At 36.9% G+C, this 16006-nt stretch overlaps 1 protein-coding gene across 4 annotated transcripts in view; it reads left to right on the top strand.

The window, feature by feature from the left end:
• Positions 1-123: 123 nt before the first annotated feature.
• The window catches only part of LOC106051934 (uncharacterized), a 100093-nt gene continuing 84210 nt past the window's right edge, over positions 124-16006 (top strand). For 2 of the 4 annotated variants that reach the window (XM_056024738.1, XM_056024736.1), the window contains exon 1: positions 124-315. Coding sequence is in view for 1 of the 4 variants with exons in the window: in XM_056024739.1 (XP_055880714.1) it covers positions 13345-13407 (63 nt within the window). In the remaining 3 variants the exon portion in view is untranslated. Of the gene's footprint in view, positions 316-13298; positions 13408-16006 lie in introns of those variants that run through there. The other 2 variants (XM_056024737.1, XM_056024739.1) reach the window with 2 other exon arrangements.

Below are 16006 nucleotides of genomic sequence, written 5' to 3'. Positions count from 1 at the left end.
TGTTGTCTTATTTCAAATGTAGTTGACATCTGCTCTTGTTGTTAATCATTCTTAGAGATGAGTTGATTGAACTGAATGGACAAATATACCTTCATGGAGTTTTAGAAGAGGGAATGGGAACAGATCATTCAGATGTATCTACCTTCATACTTGATTTAAGTGTCAGCACAGCTGTGAGTGATGTGACAACTTGATAGAAGACTGCCAATGATGTAGTTAACCCACATGCAAGTGAAGTCTATTATAGCATGTGAGAAATTCATTTGAAAACCCAGAGGCCACTGAGCTCACGCTACTTCTATATAATAGACTACGGTGAGCTTGTTGTATAAACAATTATCTTTGTGATGTTGACCTTTGACCCCAGTCACTTTAAGGTCAATACAATGTCTCTCAGGTCAGTGACACAAGTAGAAATTCGTGGAAGATAACGATGTATTAGCACTTGTTCAATGACCTACTGATTTAGATTAGCTTTAGATCTGCTACTGACTTAGATTAGCTTTAGAGCTGCTACTGACTTAGATTAGCTTTAGAGCTGCTACTGACTTAGATTAGCTTTAGAGCTGCTACTGACTTAGATTAGCTTTAGAGCTGCTACTGACTTAGATTAGCTTTAGAGCTGCTACTGACTTAGATTAGCTTTAGATCTGCTACTGACTTAGATTAGCTTTAGAGCTGCTACTGACTTAGATTAGCTTTAGAGCTGCTACTGACTTAGATTAGCTTTAGAGCTGCTACTGACTTAGATTAGCTTTAGAGCTGCTACTGACTTAGATTAGCTTTACAGCTGCTACTGACTTAGATTAGCTTTAGAGCTGCTACTGACTTAGATTAGCTTTAGAGCTGCTACTGACTTAGATTAGCTTTAGAGCTGCTACTGACTTAGATTAGCTTTAGAGCTGCTACTGACTTAGATTAGCTTTACAGCTGCAACTGACTTAGATTAGCTTTAAAGCTGCTACTGGCTTAGATTAGCTTTAGAGCTGCTACTGACTTAGATTAGCTTTACAGCTGCTTCTGACTTAGATTAGCTTTACAGCTGCTACTGACTTAGATTAGCTTTAGAGCTGCTACTGACTTAGATTAGCTTTAGAGCTGCTACTGACTTAGATTAGCTTTAGAGCTGCTACTGACTTAGATTAGCTTTAGAGCTGCTACTGACTTAGATTAGCTTTACAGCTGCTACTGACTTAGATTAGCTTTAGAGCTGCTACTGACTTAGATTAGCTTTACAGCTGCTACTGACTTAGATTAGCTTTACAGCTGCTACTGACTTAGATTAGCTTTAGAGCTGCTACTGACTTAGATTAGCTTTACAGCTGCTACTGACTTAGATTAGCTTTACAGCTGCTACTGACTTAGATTAGCTTTAGAGCTGCTACTGACTTAGATTAGCTTTAGAGCTGCTACTGATTTAGATTAGCTTTAGAGCTGCTACTGACTTAGATTAGCTTTACAGCTGCTACTGACTTAGATTAGCTTTACAGCTGCTACTGACTTAGATTAGCTTTACAGCTGCTACTGACTTAGATTAGCTTTAGAGCTGCTACTGACAAAAACTCAGAGAGACTTGACAGTTGTTGGACTTTGCTAAATACACCACATTTATGTAGATAGTTTACTACGAAAGAAGAAGGGAGCTGTTAGGTATTTCAGGGTTCATAGTGCTTCTAAAATCTAAAATTTTGTCATGGAAAAGTGCTACTAACCCTGGTAGTTGTACCATGTCAAGCATCTATTCATTTCATGGGCGAACTCAGAACTTTTTGAGTCTGTATGTAAATTAAGTGTGAAAGAATGAAAATGTATTTTTCCATTGGAATGGATGAATCAAAAATGTTGGGAGTATGTTGAGAGAATCATTTTAAAAATTAACCAATTAGTTGCTTAACTATTGGTTATTAATTATTTTATTTGGTATCTCGAACAAGGGAAATAAATTGTACTTAGTGGTATAAGCTAAGTTATTCGCCGCTTTAAAGTAAGCTTGAAACTTGTTTAGGCATCTCTTGGAGGGACCATGTCTCCAATCAGGAAGTTTTGAGATTGGCCAATATGAAAAGCATGTATGCTCTCCTGACACAAAGAAGATTACGCTGGCTCGGACATGTCACCCGCATGCTAGATGGTAGAATCCCGAAAGATATCTTATATGCTGAGCTTGTGAAAGGAGTCAGACCCAAGGGCCGCCCAAGACTAACATATAGAGATGTCTGCAAGAGAGACATGAGAGCCACAGGCATCAGCGAAAGTATGTGGGAAAACATAGCCAAAGACCGGAGTGCATGGAGACAGACTGTGCCTGCTGGGACAACCCTCGCTGAGAACCAAAGAATTGAAGCGGCCTTAATCAAGAGGGAAAAAAAAGAAAGCTGCCCTGTCCGCTAGCCCTGAATCAGAGGCATACACATGTATGAATTGTGGCAAAGTCTGCCGCTCTAGAATTGGCTTGATTAGCCACACCAGATTCTGTAATCTACTCTGTATTCACCCCCGTCACTAAATACTAGGGCCGGACTCCACCGTTGTGGGGCCCTATGATGAACGGATTTCGTGCGGCAGAGTTTGGGTAGGGACACGGATATTAGAAAATAAATTCGTATTTACATTTTATTCATTCTTTACTACGTACAGAATTACTTTACGAGCCTTGCGTGTAGCGAAGTCATAGAGTATATCATAAAAATTCTATTTCCTACATAGATCACGCTCAACAGCAAGAGTTACCAAATGTTTCACTCTATCTACGAGAATTGTTGACCTCAAGTAATTCTTCATTAGTTTGAGGCGCGAGAAGCTTCTTTCACCAGATTCCACAATTACGGATATTGCATAATGCCTTTTTTTAAAATCCAGCGTAGGATTGGCGTTTTCCATATTGAATGATACCCAAAACTGACAATTTTTGTCTATATAAATATGTCAGGACTTTTGTATGAGTTTTCAAAAGATTTTAATATTTTGCAATTTCGGGAGATTTCCAGGAGCTCCTGGTAAATCAGGCGACCGCGGGAAATCTGTTATAAGTTATAAAATGGTTTAATTTAGTAGTGTACACCTAGAATTAGCGCGGGTCCTATGAAAGTGCGGGGCCCACTGCGGTCGCATAGGTTGCAGTTGCTTAAGGCCGGCCCTGCAAAATAGCGGCGTATGCTACGCCTTGGGTTGACTAGTATAATCTATTTTCATGAACACCTCACTAGCTGAGTGATTAGTATATCGGCTTGATGAGGCATGAGCCATAAGTTCGAATTCAGGTCGTCTCCCTTTCTTTTAAATATATGGTTTTAAATAGCGATCACGGTAAAATGAACCCAGATATCCCTTTCTTCATCCCCCCACCCTACTGCTCCAGACAAGTGATAGGATCATAGGTATTAAGAAAACTAAAGGTATAAAATTGCGCTAAACAAAAACAATTGGTAAAATATACAGATTTAGTGTCTTATCTTTTCTTATATAATACAGACGTTACTTCAAAAAAGAAGATGATTACGTCCTACGCGTCATGCATTCAGTCATGCATGTTAACCAATGACTTAAAGTCTGCCAAGTCACTGGTTTTCCTGGCTAGCTTAGGCAACCCATTCCATGCTCTAATAGCACTAGGGAAGAAGAAGTATTTGTACAAATTTGTCCTAGCATATGGGACGAGGAATGTACCTTTATCTTTGTGTCTTTCTGAGTATTTTATTAAATTGTGTTTTTGTATTTGAAGATTATGGTTCAGTGTATAATTGCTTCTTTACTTTTGAGTCTTCTGTCCTAAAGGTGTTACTCGAGTCAAATGTGAATGTTCGTATGTTATAAATCTCACTGCTCTATTTTGTGTCTGTTCCAGTTTCTTAATGTTTTCTTGAGTTGAGGAGTCCCAAACAGAAGATGTATATTCTATTATTGGTCTAACCAAGGTTAAATAACATTTTATTTTTGTTCTTATTTGATTTATAGAAATTGCTTTTAATAAACCATATTGCTTTGTTTGATATTTTCATCATTATGGGGATTCCATGACAGTTTTTCATTTATTATAACACCTAGGTATTTTTCATTTTTAGTCTGTTACTGGTTTACCATGAATAAGATAAGTGGAATTAATTTGTTTTAGTTTTTTTTTGTTACTCTGACATTTTTCTGGGTGGAAAGGCATGCTCCAATTTGATTCCCATTTCTGTAATTCACCTAATTCTCTTTGTAAAATGTCTGTATCTTGTATTGTTTTTATTGTTCTATATATTGTGCAATCGTCTGCGAATAATCTGACTTTTGTTCCTGAACTAATGGAATTTGGTTAAATCGTTTATGTAAATTTAAAATAGTAGTGGACCTAAGACTGTTCCCTGAGGTACGCCTGAGTTTACTGTTATTGGTGTTGATTTAGAGCCATTTATTATTACATTTTGTTCTCTCCCTATCAGAAAATCTTTAATCCACTGATGTAATGGACCATCAAAATATTTTTATTTTTAGCAAACTATGGTGGTGAACTTGTCTCTTTAAGTGTAGTAAACTGATTATATAGTTCTTGCATGTATTCTAAAATAGAATTTGGTGGTCTGTAAACACTGCCTATTATTAGGGATGTTGAGGGTATTAATTTTACAAAATGTTGATTCTATATTTTTTTGAGTTAGGTAAGGTAATTTCTTCTGCTATAAGAGTGTTTTTTATTGCTAAAAGTGTTGTTGGTCTAGATCTATTACAAATTTAATAAATGATAATCTTTATTAACCGTAAGGAAATTTGTTTTACAATTGTGCATTACAAAAAAACAACAACACATAATTAGAGCAACAATTTGTACGAGAGCACACAAAATATACGTTCATACTCCAGTTTCTCTTGAACATTACATGTGAATTGTATGACTGATCGAAACTAATTAATACAGTTACAATTAATATAAGCTTTATTTTTTTAATAAGTATTTATAATGATTTTTAGCTGCCCCCGAAAGGGGAAAAGACGCTATTAGTTTTGTGCGAAATGTCTGTCCGTCCGTCCCGTTTAGATCTCGTAAACTAGAAAAGATATGGAAAATCCGACATCACAATATTTTAGACCATTCAAAGTTCTGATGCAACGGCTACTTTTTTTTTCTGTAAGAGAAAAATCTAATTTTTAAAATCAGTTATGCAAGCAGTTTTTTAAAGAGAAAAAGCTAATTAGTATGCATTATAAGTTAGACCTAATTAAAAACGAATAGTAATCTTGTAAACTTCATTTTCCTGAAAAAAAATTTTTGTTGCGGAAATGTTTCAATTTTTTTCTCGAATAAGAGATTGAGCCTTTTCTAAACAATTAGATCTATTATAAGACATCAGTTAGGCCAGGGGAGGCGCGGTGGCTGAGCGGTAAAGCGCTTATCTTCCGAACCGGGGTTCCCGGGTCCGAATCCTGGTGAAGACTGGGATTTTCAACTTTGGAATCTTTGGGCGCCTCTGAGTCCACTCAGCTCTAATGGGTACCTGACATTAGTTGGGAAAAAGTAACGGCGGTTGGTCGTTGTGCTGGCTACATGACACCCACGTTAACCGTAGGCCACACAAAACAGATGAACTTTACATCATCTGCCCTATAGACCACAAGGTCTAAAAGGGGAACTAGTTAGGCCAGGTTCACATCTAACTTTACATTCACTTTCACCTATCCTTTGATCTGCGGGACCGTTGGGGCACTACACAAGATCTGTTAACCTTCTTTCTCCATTCTTATTTCTCATTTGTTTTTTATATAATTTCATTTGGATGTTCTTTCTGAAAATATTGAAGCCTGCCTGGGTGGACCACTTCGGGGGCCAATTTTGAGTTTGTGTTTCCACACAAACTGTCTTTTGTAACCTTGTTTAAACAATTATTTGTGTGCATCCTCCAATGGAACGGCCTGCATTATAACTCTTCCTTCACCAGTAGACACATAATTAGTTTTGGCCCGTGAAGTCTAATATCTCTTGTCTAAATACAGCAGCACTTCAGCTTGGTTTTATATCTAGATGTAGATCTAGTTTTGTAATTGTTTAGGATGGCTCGAACCTGGGACCTGTTTAGAGCGCATGCCACACGACCAGAAAGCAATCCAGTCTTTCTCTAACCCAGAGGCACACATTCATGCATGCATTTAATTTTTTTTTAAAAAAAAGGTTAATATTAGTGTGGGTAAAGCGTTAAGCCGTTCCACTGGATATATATATATATATATATATATATATATATGTATATATATATATATATATGTATATATATATTGTTATAAACCTGGTGGTGGCACAGATGGGGGTAGTGGTGTGAGTGTAGTCAGCCGACGCAATCGCCCCAGGCCAGCGCTAGACGAGCGGTCAACCGTGACGAGCTACGACGGTCAGCCGAGACGAGTGTCAACACGGCGGTTCGGGAAGGATCGACGGCGGTCCGGGAAGGATCGACGTCGTGAACAGAGCTCAGGAGCGTCACGAGAGTTGTAGTCATCTGACCACCGGTTCGAGAAGGCCAGTAGGGACCCTATATCAGAGCGGAGGTGTCGCAGTCAAGACGGTTCAGAAAGCGGGTTCACGGCAGGGGTTCAGAGCCCGGTTCACTACAGTCCGGTCGACTACAGCACAGTTCAGCGGTGTGGTTCTGTACGGAGCATTACGACGGTTCAGTGCGGAGTACTGTCAAGTACAGTTGAGACGAACGGCGTCTTGATCTTGGTCTGTGATCGAGTCCGACACAACGAGCCCAAGTGTGTGAAGTCAGTCCCGAACTGTTGAACCCAGTGCAAGCCCGGAACGAGACGGAGAGGCCAGTGCAAGACTTGATACGGCGGAACGGTGTTATCGGAGAGATATTTGTTATCGCATAGCTATTTGTACTGTTCTACGTGCTGCCAATTGTACAGTATTGGCTGTTATTTATGGACATTAAACCTTTACGTTATTTTGGAGCCCTGACTTGTCAAGTTCTTTAAGTTGGTGGTGTATGGTGCAGTTGCAGAAAGCCTGGATAGTGAGATTCGTAACACTGGTGTCAGAAGTGGGATCGGATTGGAATCGGATTGGATCGGATCTACTATGGCTTGTCTGAAACTGCTGTACGAACTTGAATTTATAGAACTGAGGAGAGAACTGCGTGAACGAGGGCTGAAAAATGGCGGAAAGAAGGAAACCTTACAAGCACGCCTCCGAGAAGACATTGTGGAAGAAGGGGAATATCCTTTACGTTATTTTGGAGCCCTGACTTGTCAAGTTCTTTAAGTTGGTGGTGTATGGTGCAGTTTGCAGAGAACCTGGATAGTGAGATTCGTAACAATATATATATATATATACACAAGCCTGACATTACCAGCGGCCTGCGGGTCTAAGTTTGTGTTTACTAATCTAGTGGATTGGATTTAGATGTATGTTAAACTTAGCTAATGATCCTTTCAAGTTTTTTCTCTTTCGCTACGAAAATAAAATTGGTTGTGCGAAAATGGGGTTACCCGAAGCCGATACATACATATCTATTAAAAACGAAAAGAACGATAGATTAATAGTACAATTAAAAACGGGTTTACCCGATTTGTTAAAGTAAACAATTAAACGAAATAATTTTTAGTACGCGATTCATGAATCAATATAGATTTAGGCCTATCTCAACCATAGACATAAATAAATATAGACTGGCCGAAGGAAGTAACTTCATGTAACTTGAAAACATGTATATCTATTGTATTCGGATTTCCGAATTATGAAAAGTTGCATGATTTTCATTCTTATAGATTAAACAAAACTACACTGCCTCCTTACTTACAATATATATAGGTGTGTATCATTGTGTATATTAAAAACAAAGTTTAAAAAAGCACTTAACTTTTATACTGCTCATAAATGCTGTATAATAAAGTACACAAATTTGCAAGTCACAATTTTTCGTTTCATTAAACTCTTTTATCGGCCAGTCTATATTTATTTATGTCTATGATCTCAACACGGCTTCGCAGCTTTCGTAAACGAATGTATTTAAAATGCTTTAGAAAACCTAATTTGAATGTTTATTTGATAAAAATATCAAATGAATCGACGATAATTAGTATGTTCACGTATTAAAGTATAAAACTATCTGTGCGAAGAGAAGTTTTATCATCTTAGAGTTTTATATCTAGGAATGGAAACATTACGGCATTGTCTAATGAAAGAATGTTCGTCAGGAAATCTGTAGTCACAGATATAAGGAACTAACTTATGTAAAAATGGTTTTGAAACACAAATTTGAAGGCTAATTTTATTGAATAATGAAATCAATAAACTATATTTTGTATTTTCATGTATCAAAAAACAAACAAACTATAAGTGCAAAGTGTATTTCTTAAAATTAGATCTAGATCTAAATCCTTTCGATCTTTTCTCATGTCAACATTGTAGACATGGCCTAGATCCATAAAATACTATAGCTGTAATAGAGTTGGTCTTTTTTTTTTTTTTTTTTTTGAGGGTCTTAAGTTTGTTTTAGTGCCACAATACATACACTACGGTCTAAGTTGGTACCCAAGGAACATTTCTGCCAAGCTTTATCAAGATTGGTCAAGCGGTTTATTTATATATATATATATATATATATATATATATATATATATATATATATATATATAAAAGAGGGATATTTCTGGCTAAAATAAACAAAATATCAACAATTTCTACTCAATAAAAGCATATCAACACAGAATTTGTACAAATACTTAAGGTGACCAGATTTTTCTGGATAGAAAGCGGGACTTTGGTGGTGGTGGGGGGGGGGGGCGGGACAAACTCTCTCCTCTCCAGTGGCGTATATAAGGGAGGCGGAAGGGGGGGGAGAAATTTAAGATCCCCCTGGCCCCCACCTAGGGGAGCCCCCAAATGGGTGTCCGAAATTTATTTGTAAATACATAAAGTTATATATTTGATTGACAAATAGTGTCAACTGGTGTCTTGTTTTTCAACATTTATGGATTAAATTTATAATAAAGACTAAACTAGATATAGGTCTATCAGTAGCCTACGTTGACTTTGTTGACATTAAAAAAAAAATTTTTCCCAAAGAGATTAAAGTTTTTTTTTAAAGTTAGTTTTACATTTTAAACTTTGTTGCCACGAATAAAACTGCATGATATGCAGCGAATTGCAGGTATCTTGTTATTTTTACTAATAATAGATCTAAATGGCGAGTATTTTATGGCTACACTAATTAACCATGAAGCTAAATTTACAGAATCAAGTATAACAGATCCAAAAGTTATTCTTAATAATGCTAGCATAGTCCATTATTCGGGTTTGGCGTCTATAATTTCAGAATTTAACTTCACACTCGAGTTATTTCCCCCTATATTCATCTTTCCTCAATCCAATGGAAACTCTCTTTTTATTTCCATCTAGTCCTTTTGCTTTCGCACAAAACATAAACAAAAAAACAATGACGTAATATCATATAATATTAGCACATCCTTCCTTTTAAAATTCTTAAGACTGATATCTACTTGGAACTTTAACAATTCGTCCACTTCTGTTTGTCTTGACTGGCACAACAAGTTCTCTAGACGTTGGTCTATAACTGTCTGTTTCGTTTGTTCCAACAGTTTGCAGTTCATTGCCTCCATCGGTATCATATTACCCAGAGATGTCTTCATCGAAACTCTTATTCAAAAAGCGTTGATTTCTTCTGTATGTTTTTCCATCGTTTGTCTGAGTGATGAATGTTTTTTTAAGACAACTGCTTTCTGCCATGTTTGTCCTATACGAACTCTCCGACGGAATAATCTTTAGGTAGTCGTGCTTTGTTGCATCGTATTTCACTTTGCTTTTCATCTGTCGTTCGTTGCATTTTCAGCTACCAATGGCTTCAATAGTTTGGGATCAGTTGGAATGATTCCCTGAGTCTTCTACTCGTCAGCAGTTGTGATGGTGAATACGGCAGTCCGCTTATCGGAGTATTTCTATACTCGAGCATAGCGAGATATGGATCTTTCCCACTTTTGTATGCTTTGAATACTTTTGCTTTCGCACAAAACATAAACAAACAACAATGACGTAATATCATATAATATTAGCACATGCAGTGGAAAATTAAGAATTTTTTTGCCTATCTGGAATTCTGGTCAAAGCTCCTGCGCCCAATTAATATAGTTCAGAAGAAACTACAAAAGTCTGGACTGCATATACGGGAAGCTGCTGAAGAAATTAGTACCCTTTCATGCTTTCTGCAAAATGATGAGAAACTGACAAAAACCCAATCCATCGAAAAAGCAAAAGAATGTAGTGAATACTATGGATTCCCTGTAATCAAAACAACCAAAAGAAAGAAAAGACTTGATGGGAAGTTGAGTTCTAATGTAGGACTGTCAATAGAACTGCAATTCAAACGTGTTGCGACAGAAGTGCTGGACAGATTTCATATGGAGATGAAGGGCAAATTTAAAGGCTGGAAAGAAAATGAATACCTTTAGGTTTCTTCTTGAACCAAGACACGCTTATGACAAACTGTGCTAGTTTTCCTGATTGTATGATGAAATAAATGGCAAATCGCTTTTTCAATGATGTCATTGATGCATGAGCACTTTTCATCAACAAACCAGTAATACAACCACCAATAAACAGATTGAGGAAACAGGCTTCATATGGTAATTACGTGTGCTCAAACTTTGCAACCTCCTCCGAATACCGCTAACTCAGGCCACTTCCATTACGTCATGTGAGAGATCATTCTCAAAGCTCAAGTTCATAGATTTCTTTGCTGCACAGAATGCAGGACGTGAAGCGATATCAATTGAGATTTGTCACTTGTGCATTATTTAACTAATAAACAACGGTATTATTCATTAAAAGAGTCTTAATGATTATTTTTTGTTAAGTTTACTGATATACTGAACCAATTTGATTTTGGGCTTATATATTTTATACATTATCTCATGTCATATGTCGAATGTCAAAATGCAAGGGTCCCCCAAAGAGGTCAATCCCCCCGGACCCCCAAATCTCTAGTTACGCCCCTGCTCCTCTCGTGTTGCTGTTTTATGATTCATCCATGTCTTTATGTCATTTAAAAAAAAGCAATGATATCAAATGGTTCCATCTTAATTTCTGCCATGCCGATGTTAGTTGGCACCTGCATCATTTTAGGACACTGACACTTTAAAAAATGTACTTCATGAATTAATCTCCCTATAAAGTTTCAGTTCTTACAAGACAGAGATCTTCACACTGGTCGTCATTGTATTCACTGTCGTTCAACATTAGTCTCTAGTAGACACAACACAAACACAACATTTTTTTTTCTCTGTTTCTCCTTAGGGCACAGAATTCTTCTGAAAATGGAGTAGAAATTCCAATCCCAAATTTGGTCCTAAGAAGCACACTTAAGATTGCAGTTAATCTCGTGAAATAACTCTCTGTATTGGACCAAGATTTGACCCAAAGAATTACAGACTCTAAGAGTTAACTTTGTCAAACTTGCCGCTTCTCTCTCGATGAGATACGCGCGCGCGCACACACACACACACACAGAGAGAGAGAGAGAGTCTAGCTTTACGAGAGACGCTTCAACGTTTCTTCTAACCAGCTCGCGGCGTCTTGGCAAGAAGATACATTGCGTGCCTACTTCGTTGGGGAGGAAACTTTTTGCTTTTCATTCAATTTGTCAATGACATGAAGAGACTCCCAGAGATTCTGTCCGACGATAGACTATTGCTGAAATGTTGTGTAAAATTACAGCAAAAGTGGTCGAAAGCGGGACTGTCCCGCCTAAAGGGAATGTCTGGTCAGCTTAAATACTCTTTCTTACATTGAGTTATATTAAGCATGGAATGTGTTTCCTGAATCAGCCAGGAAAACCAACGACTTGGCAGAGTTTAAGTCACTGATTAACATGTATGACTAGAATGTCACTAGATTGACCTAGGGACACATGCAGGACGTAGTCATCTTTTTTTTTTTTAAGTAACGTCTTTATTTTATAAGATAAGAAGATAAACAGGTGAACTTTACTACGCTTTCTTCATAAACCCTAAGCAGCGTATTGTCGGGGCCAGCATTAGGCATAGGGAACTAGGCAGCCTCATAGGGCCTCCGATTGATGAGGGCCTCGAGCAGGACTCATGGTAATATTTGTTTAGAGAAAACATAGCGAAACTTCTGTCCAATCGTTATGGCTGGAGTACACTAGGTTTTAAATCAAGGGAATATTTGTTTTTCAATGTTTATTTTTTTTTTACAAAGCTTAGCTGAACCATGGTTAAACTATTTCTGTCTGTCTGTCTGTCTGTCTGGTAAAAAGTTTTTACACGTTATTTCTCCGACACCCAATTTCGGATTAAGCTGAATTTGCTCAATTTTTTCTTTTACTTGACAACAGAAGAATAATAAAAACAAAAACAAAAAAAAACAACAACAATTAGTTTATTAACTAATGGTAATTAATTATTTAATTTGTATATCGAACAAGTACAAAAAATTGTACTTGACAGAAGTGGTGGTATAAGCTGAAATACATCTGCCAATATATATACTATTACACTGCATATGTTTTTCTTTTTATGCTGTTTAAAACAATTGAGCATTTATAGTGATTCCCAAAGTGGTCTATATAGACCCCCAGGGGTCTACGAGGACTTCAAAGGGGTCTACAGAAGTGAAAAAATAAATTGGGGGTCTATGACCTGTAAGTGAATCTCATTTAAACATGTCCATTAATGAAATTAACTCATACATACACTATTGAAATGCTGTTCGCTAATGCTTTTTTTGTTGTTGTTAAGTCAATTTATGTAATACATATTCAATTTTATTTTGGTTCATTTTAATTTGAATTTCATCAATGAATGGCCTAGAAATCAGAAGAAAAGAAAATCTGAACTTGATGAGTTTGTTTTCCAATAAATGCAGGGATCCACCGACAAGTGGAAAACATGGCAAGGGGTCTACGAGACAAAAAAGTTTGGGAACCACTGATTTACTACAAGCAAATATAAGCCTTATTTCCCAGTATTTATTGCTAAATGTAGGTTTAATTTGAAACCTTAGGCTGAAGTAAAACTAGGCATTGATTAGTTACATTTACAGATGGATTTAGAAAAGGAAATATTGTCAGTTTCACCACCTACAACTATAAACGAATGCACACACACACACACACATGTAATTACGGAAATTGCATGAAGCAAACTGCACACACACACACACACACTAACTCTCGCTTGCATACACGTGACAACACTTGACGCGTTGAATGCTCCGGTTTGATCTGGTTCGACCGTAAAATCTGGCCAATCTTCGCGTCCTTAGCCACCGAGCGCATTGCCTAGTAACAGAAGTGGAGTTGTGCAGTGGGATTTGCGACAACAGTGCCGCGTCACATGACAACACACGAACTCTCGCATTGCCCTGGTGATCCTGGATATGTGAAGGCTTTTAGTCTGGTGAGTAAATTAGTTAGTTTAGTCTAAACGTTAGGTCTAGTTACATTGTATCAATAAAACTTAATTACACATATTTCACCAACAGTTAGTACGATAGTGGTGTACATAAACAGGCCCATGATTGTATTAGTGTTTACAAAGTTAGTAATATGTATATTATATACTATTTAAATGGTTGCCTTAAGCCTAACCAGTTTCTAGTCTAGTTCTATATTCACATTTCATTAGAGTAACTCCTTTAGTACAATCCCTAAACTTAGAGACACTTTTGGATAAATAAGAATACAAAGTAAACTAGCTATAATATATAAAACTTTGAACCATAATTTAAAAATAGAAAAACAAGACCTAATGAAACACTCAGAAAGACGTAGAGATAAAAGCACATTCCATAGTCTAGGACAAAATACTACAAATGCTCCTTCTTCGCTAGTGCGTTAGAGTATGGAACGGTTAGCCTGAATCAGGCCAGGTAAAGGTCTGTAATCTATAATATAAATTAAATATCAAGATTTAAAGTTTGAAGGTTGAAACAATAACAATATACACTACAATGAAACACCCTACGGCCAATATGTAATTTAGTCATTAGTCAATATACACTACAATGAAACACCCTACGGCCAATATGTAATGTAGTCATTAGTCAATATTCAATATACACTACAATGAAACTCTCTACTGCCAATATGTAATGTAGTCATTAGTCAATATACACTACCATGAAACACCCTACGGCCAATATGTAATGTAGTCATTAGTCAATATACACTACAATGAAACTCTCTACTGCCAATATGTAATGTAGTCATTAGTCAATATACACTACAATGAAACTCTCTACTGCCAATATGTAATGTAGTCATTAGCCTATACGCGATGATGCGGCTATTCAATGTGCTCACGCAGTCGCTCATGTCAAGAATAGATTTAAATGTGTTTTTGTTTCTTTCGAATGCAATCAATGCTGGACCGCCGTATGGAAAGAACTTTATTTTTTATTTTTTTTTAAATTAGTTTGTTCCAGCAACTTGAAATGTGTTTTTAGTATTGTCTCTTTCTGAGTATTTTACTAGCTTAAAGTTTTGTATTTGTCTGTTGTGGTTTAGAGTTTTGTGTATTGAAAGCACTCAAGCGCATATAAGATACAACAAGCCCATACTATTTCAAATACAGAGATTTGGATATTGTCATAGTTCAGACTGAATCAGTATCACGTTTAGAGTCAGCATTGTCTGTGTCAAAACGTGTCTTGGCAACACAGAACTTTGATTTCACTCAATTATAACACTATGTCTTCTAAACATAAGTATCTTTGATCTCAACAAATTATAACACAATGTCTTCTAAAAACAAGTATCTTTGATCTCAACAAATTATAACACTATGTCTTCTAAAAACAAGGAAATAAAACTAACGTTTGGCCAATAAAAATAGGGACAGAACAGCATTCAATAACATCGAGAGAAACCTAAATATCTATTTAAAGTATTCTAAAACTATCAACGCTGGTGATCGCCTTGAAAAGAGGCGGAAAAAGTCTCTTTGTTTATCTCTGTCTAGTAGCAGGCAGTGGTTGTGACAACTTGTTGAGAGACACAGCTAGTTATGACCTTATTTTGTTTTTGTTTATTTTGGTCATGATTTCTATTCTGTGTGACCATAGGCTGACATTGCAGTACACTACTAGAACTTGAGACCTGCTTGAACCTAGCAACTTGGCCACTCCAATTGGTCATCCTGAAAACAATTGGCAGCTAGTAAAACCTGACTCAGATCGATGCATCATATTGATTGCAGTCAAGATGGAGGCGGAAGTTCTTTCTGAAGACATTGATTTCGGAGAACGATAACACGAGAAGACATTTTTTTCTTTAGCCGTTAGTTTCAAGATTGAATACGTCACATCTATTTGCTACATCTGAACAGCGAGTTTCAACTATTCTTGAGTTTTGTTGGACTAGGCTGAGTGAGTGAATTCTCTCGATCAAGAATAAATTCCCTAAATTTGATTCTGAAGCTTACATAAATCAATTAGAATGGGAAAAATGAAACCACGTCATAAGATTTATTAGAGATCTCTCTGTCTGGAACATGTGTATGAACTTTTAGAGATCTCTCTGGAACATGTGTATGAACTTTTAGAGATCTCTCTGTCTCGAACATGTGTATGAACTTTTAGAGATCTCTCTGTCTGGAACATGTGTATGAACTTTTAGAGATCTCTCTGTCTGGAACATGTGTATGAACTTTTAGAGGTCTCTCTGTCTGGAACATGTGTATGAACTTTTAGAGGTCTCTCTGTCTGGAACATGTGTATGAACTTTTAGAGATCTCTCTGTCTGGAACATGTGTATGAACTTTTAGAGATCTCTCTGTCTGGAACATGTGTATGAACTTTTAGAGATCTCTCTGTCTGGAACATGTGTATGAACTTTTAGAGATCTCTCTGTCTGGAACATGTGTATGAACTTTTAGAGGTCTCTCTGTCTGGAACATGTGTATGAACTTTTAGAGGTCTCTCTGTCTGGAACATGTGTATGGACTTTTAGAGATCTCTCTGTCTGGAACATGTGTATGAACTTTTAGAGGTCTCTCT

This window comes from Biomphalaria glabrata, chromosome 3, assembly GCF_947242115.1.
Source record: "Biomphalaria glabrata chromosome 3, xgBioGlab47.1, whole genome shotgun sequence".
Classification (NCBI taxonomy): domain Eukaryota; kingdom Metazoa; phylum Mollusca; class Gastropoda; family Planorbidae; genus Biomphalaria; species Biomphalaria glabrata.
Note: the sequence above shows the minus strand (reverse complement) of the source record. Positions and strands in the feature narration are given on the sequence as shown.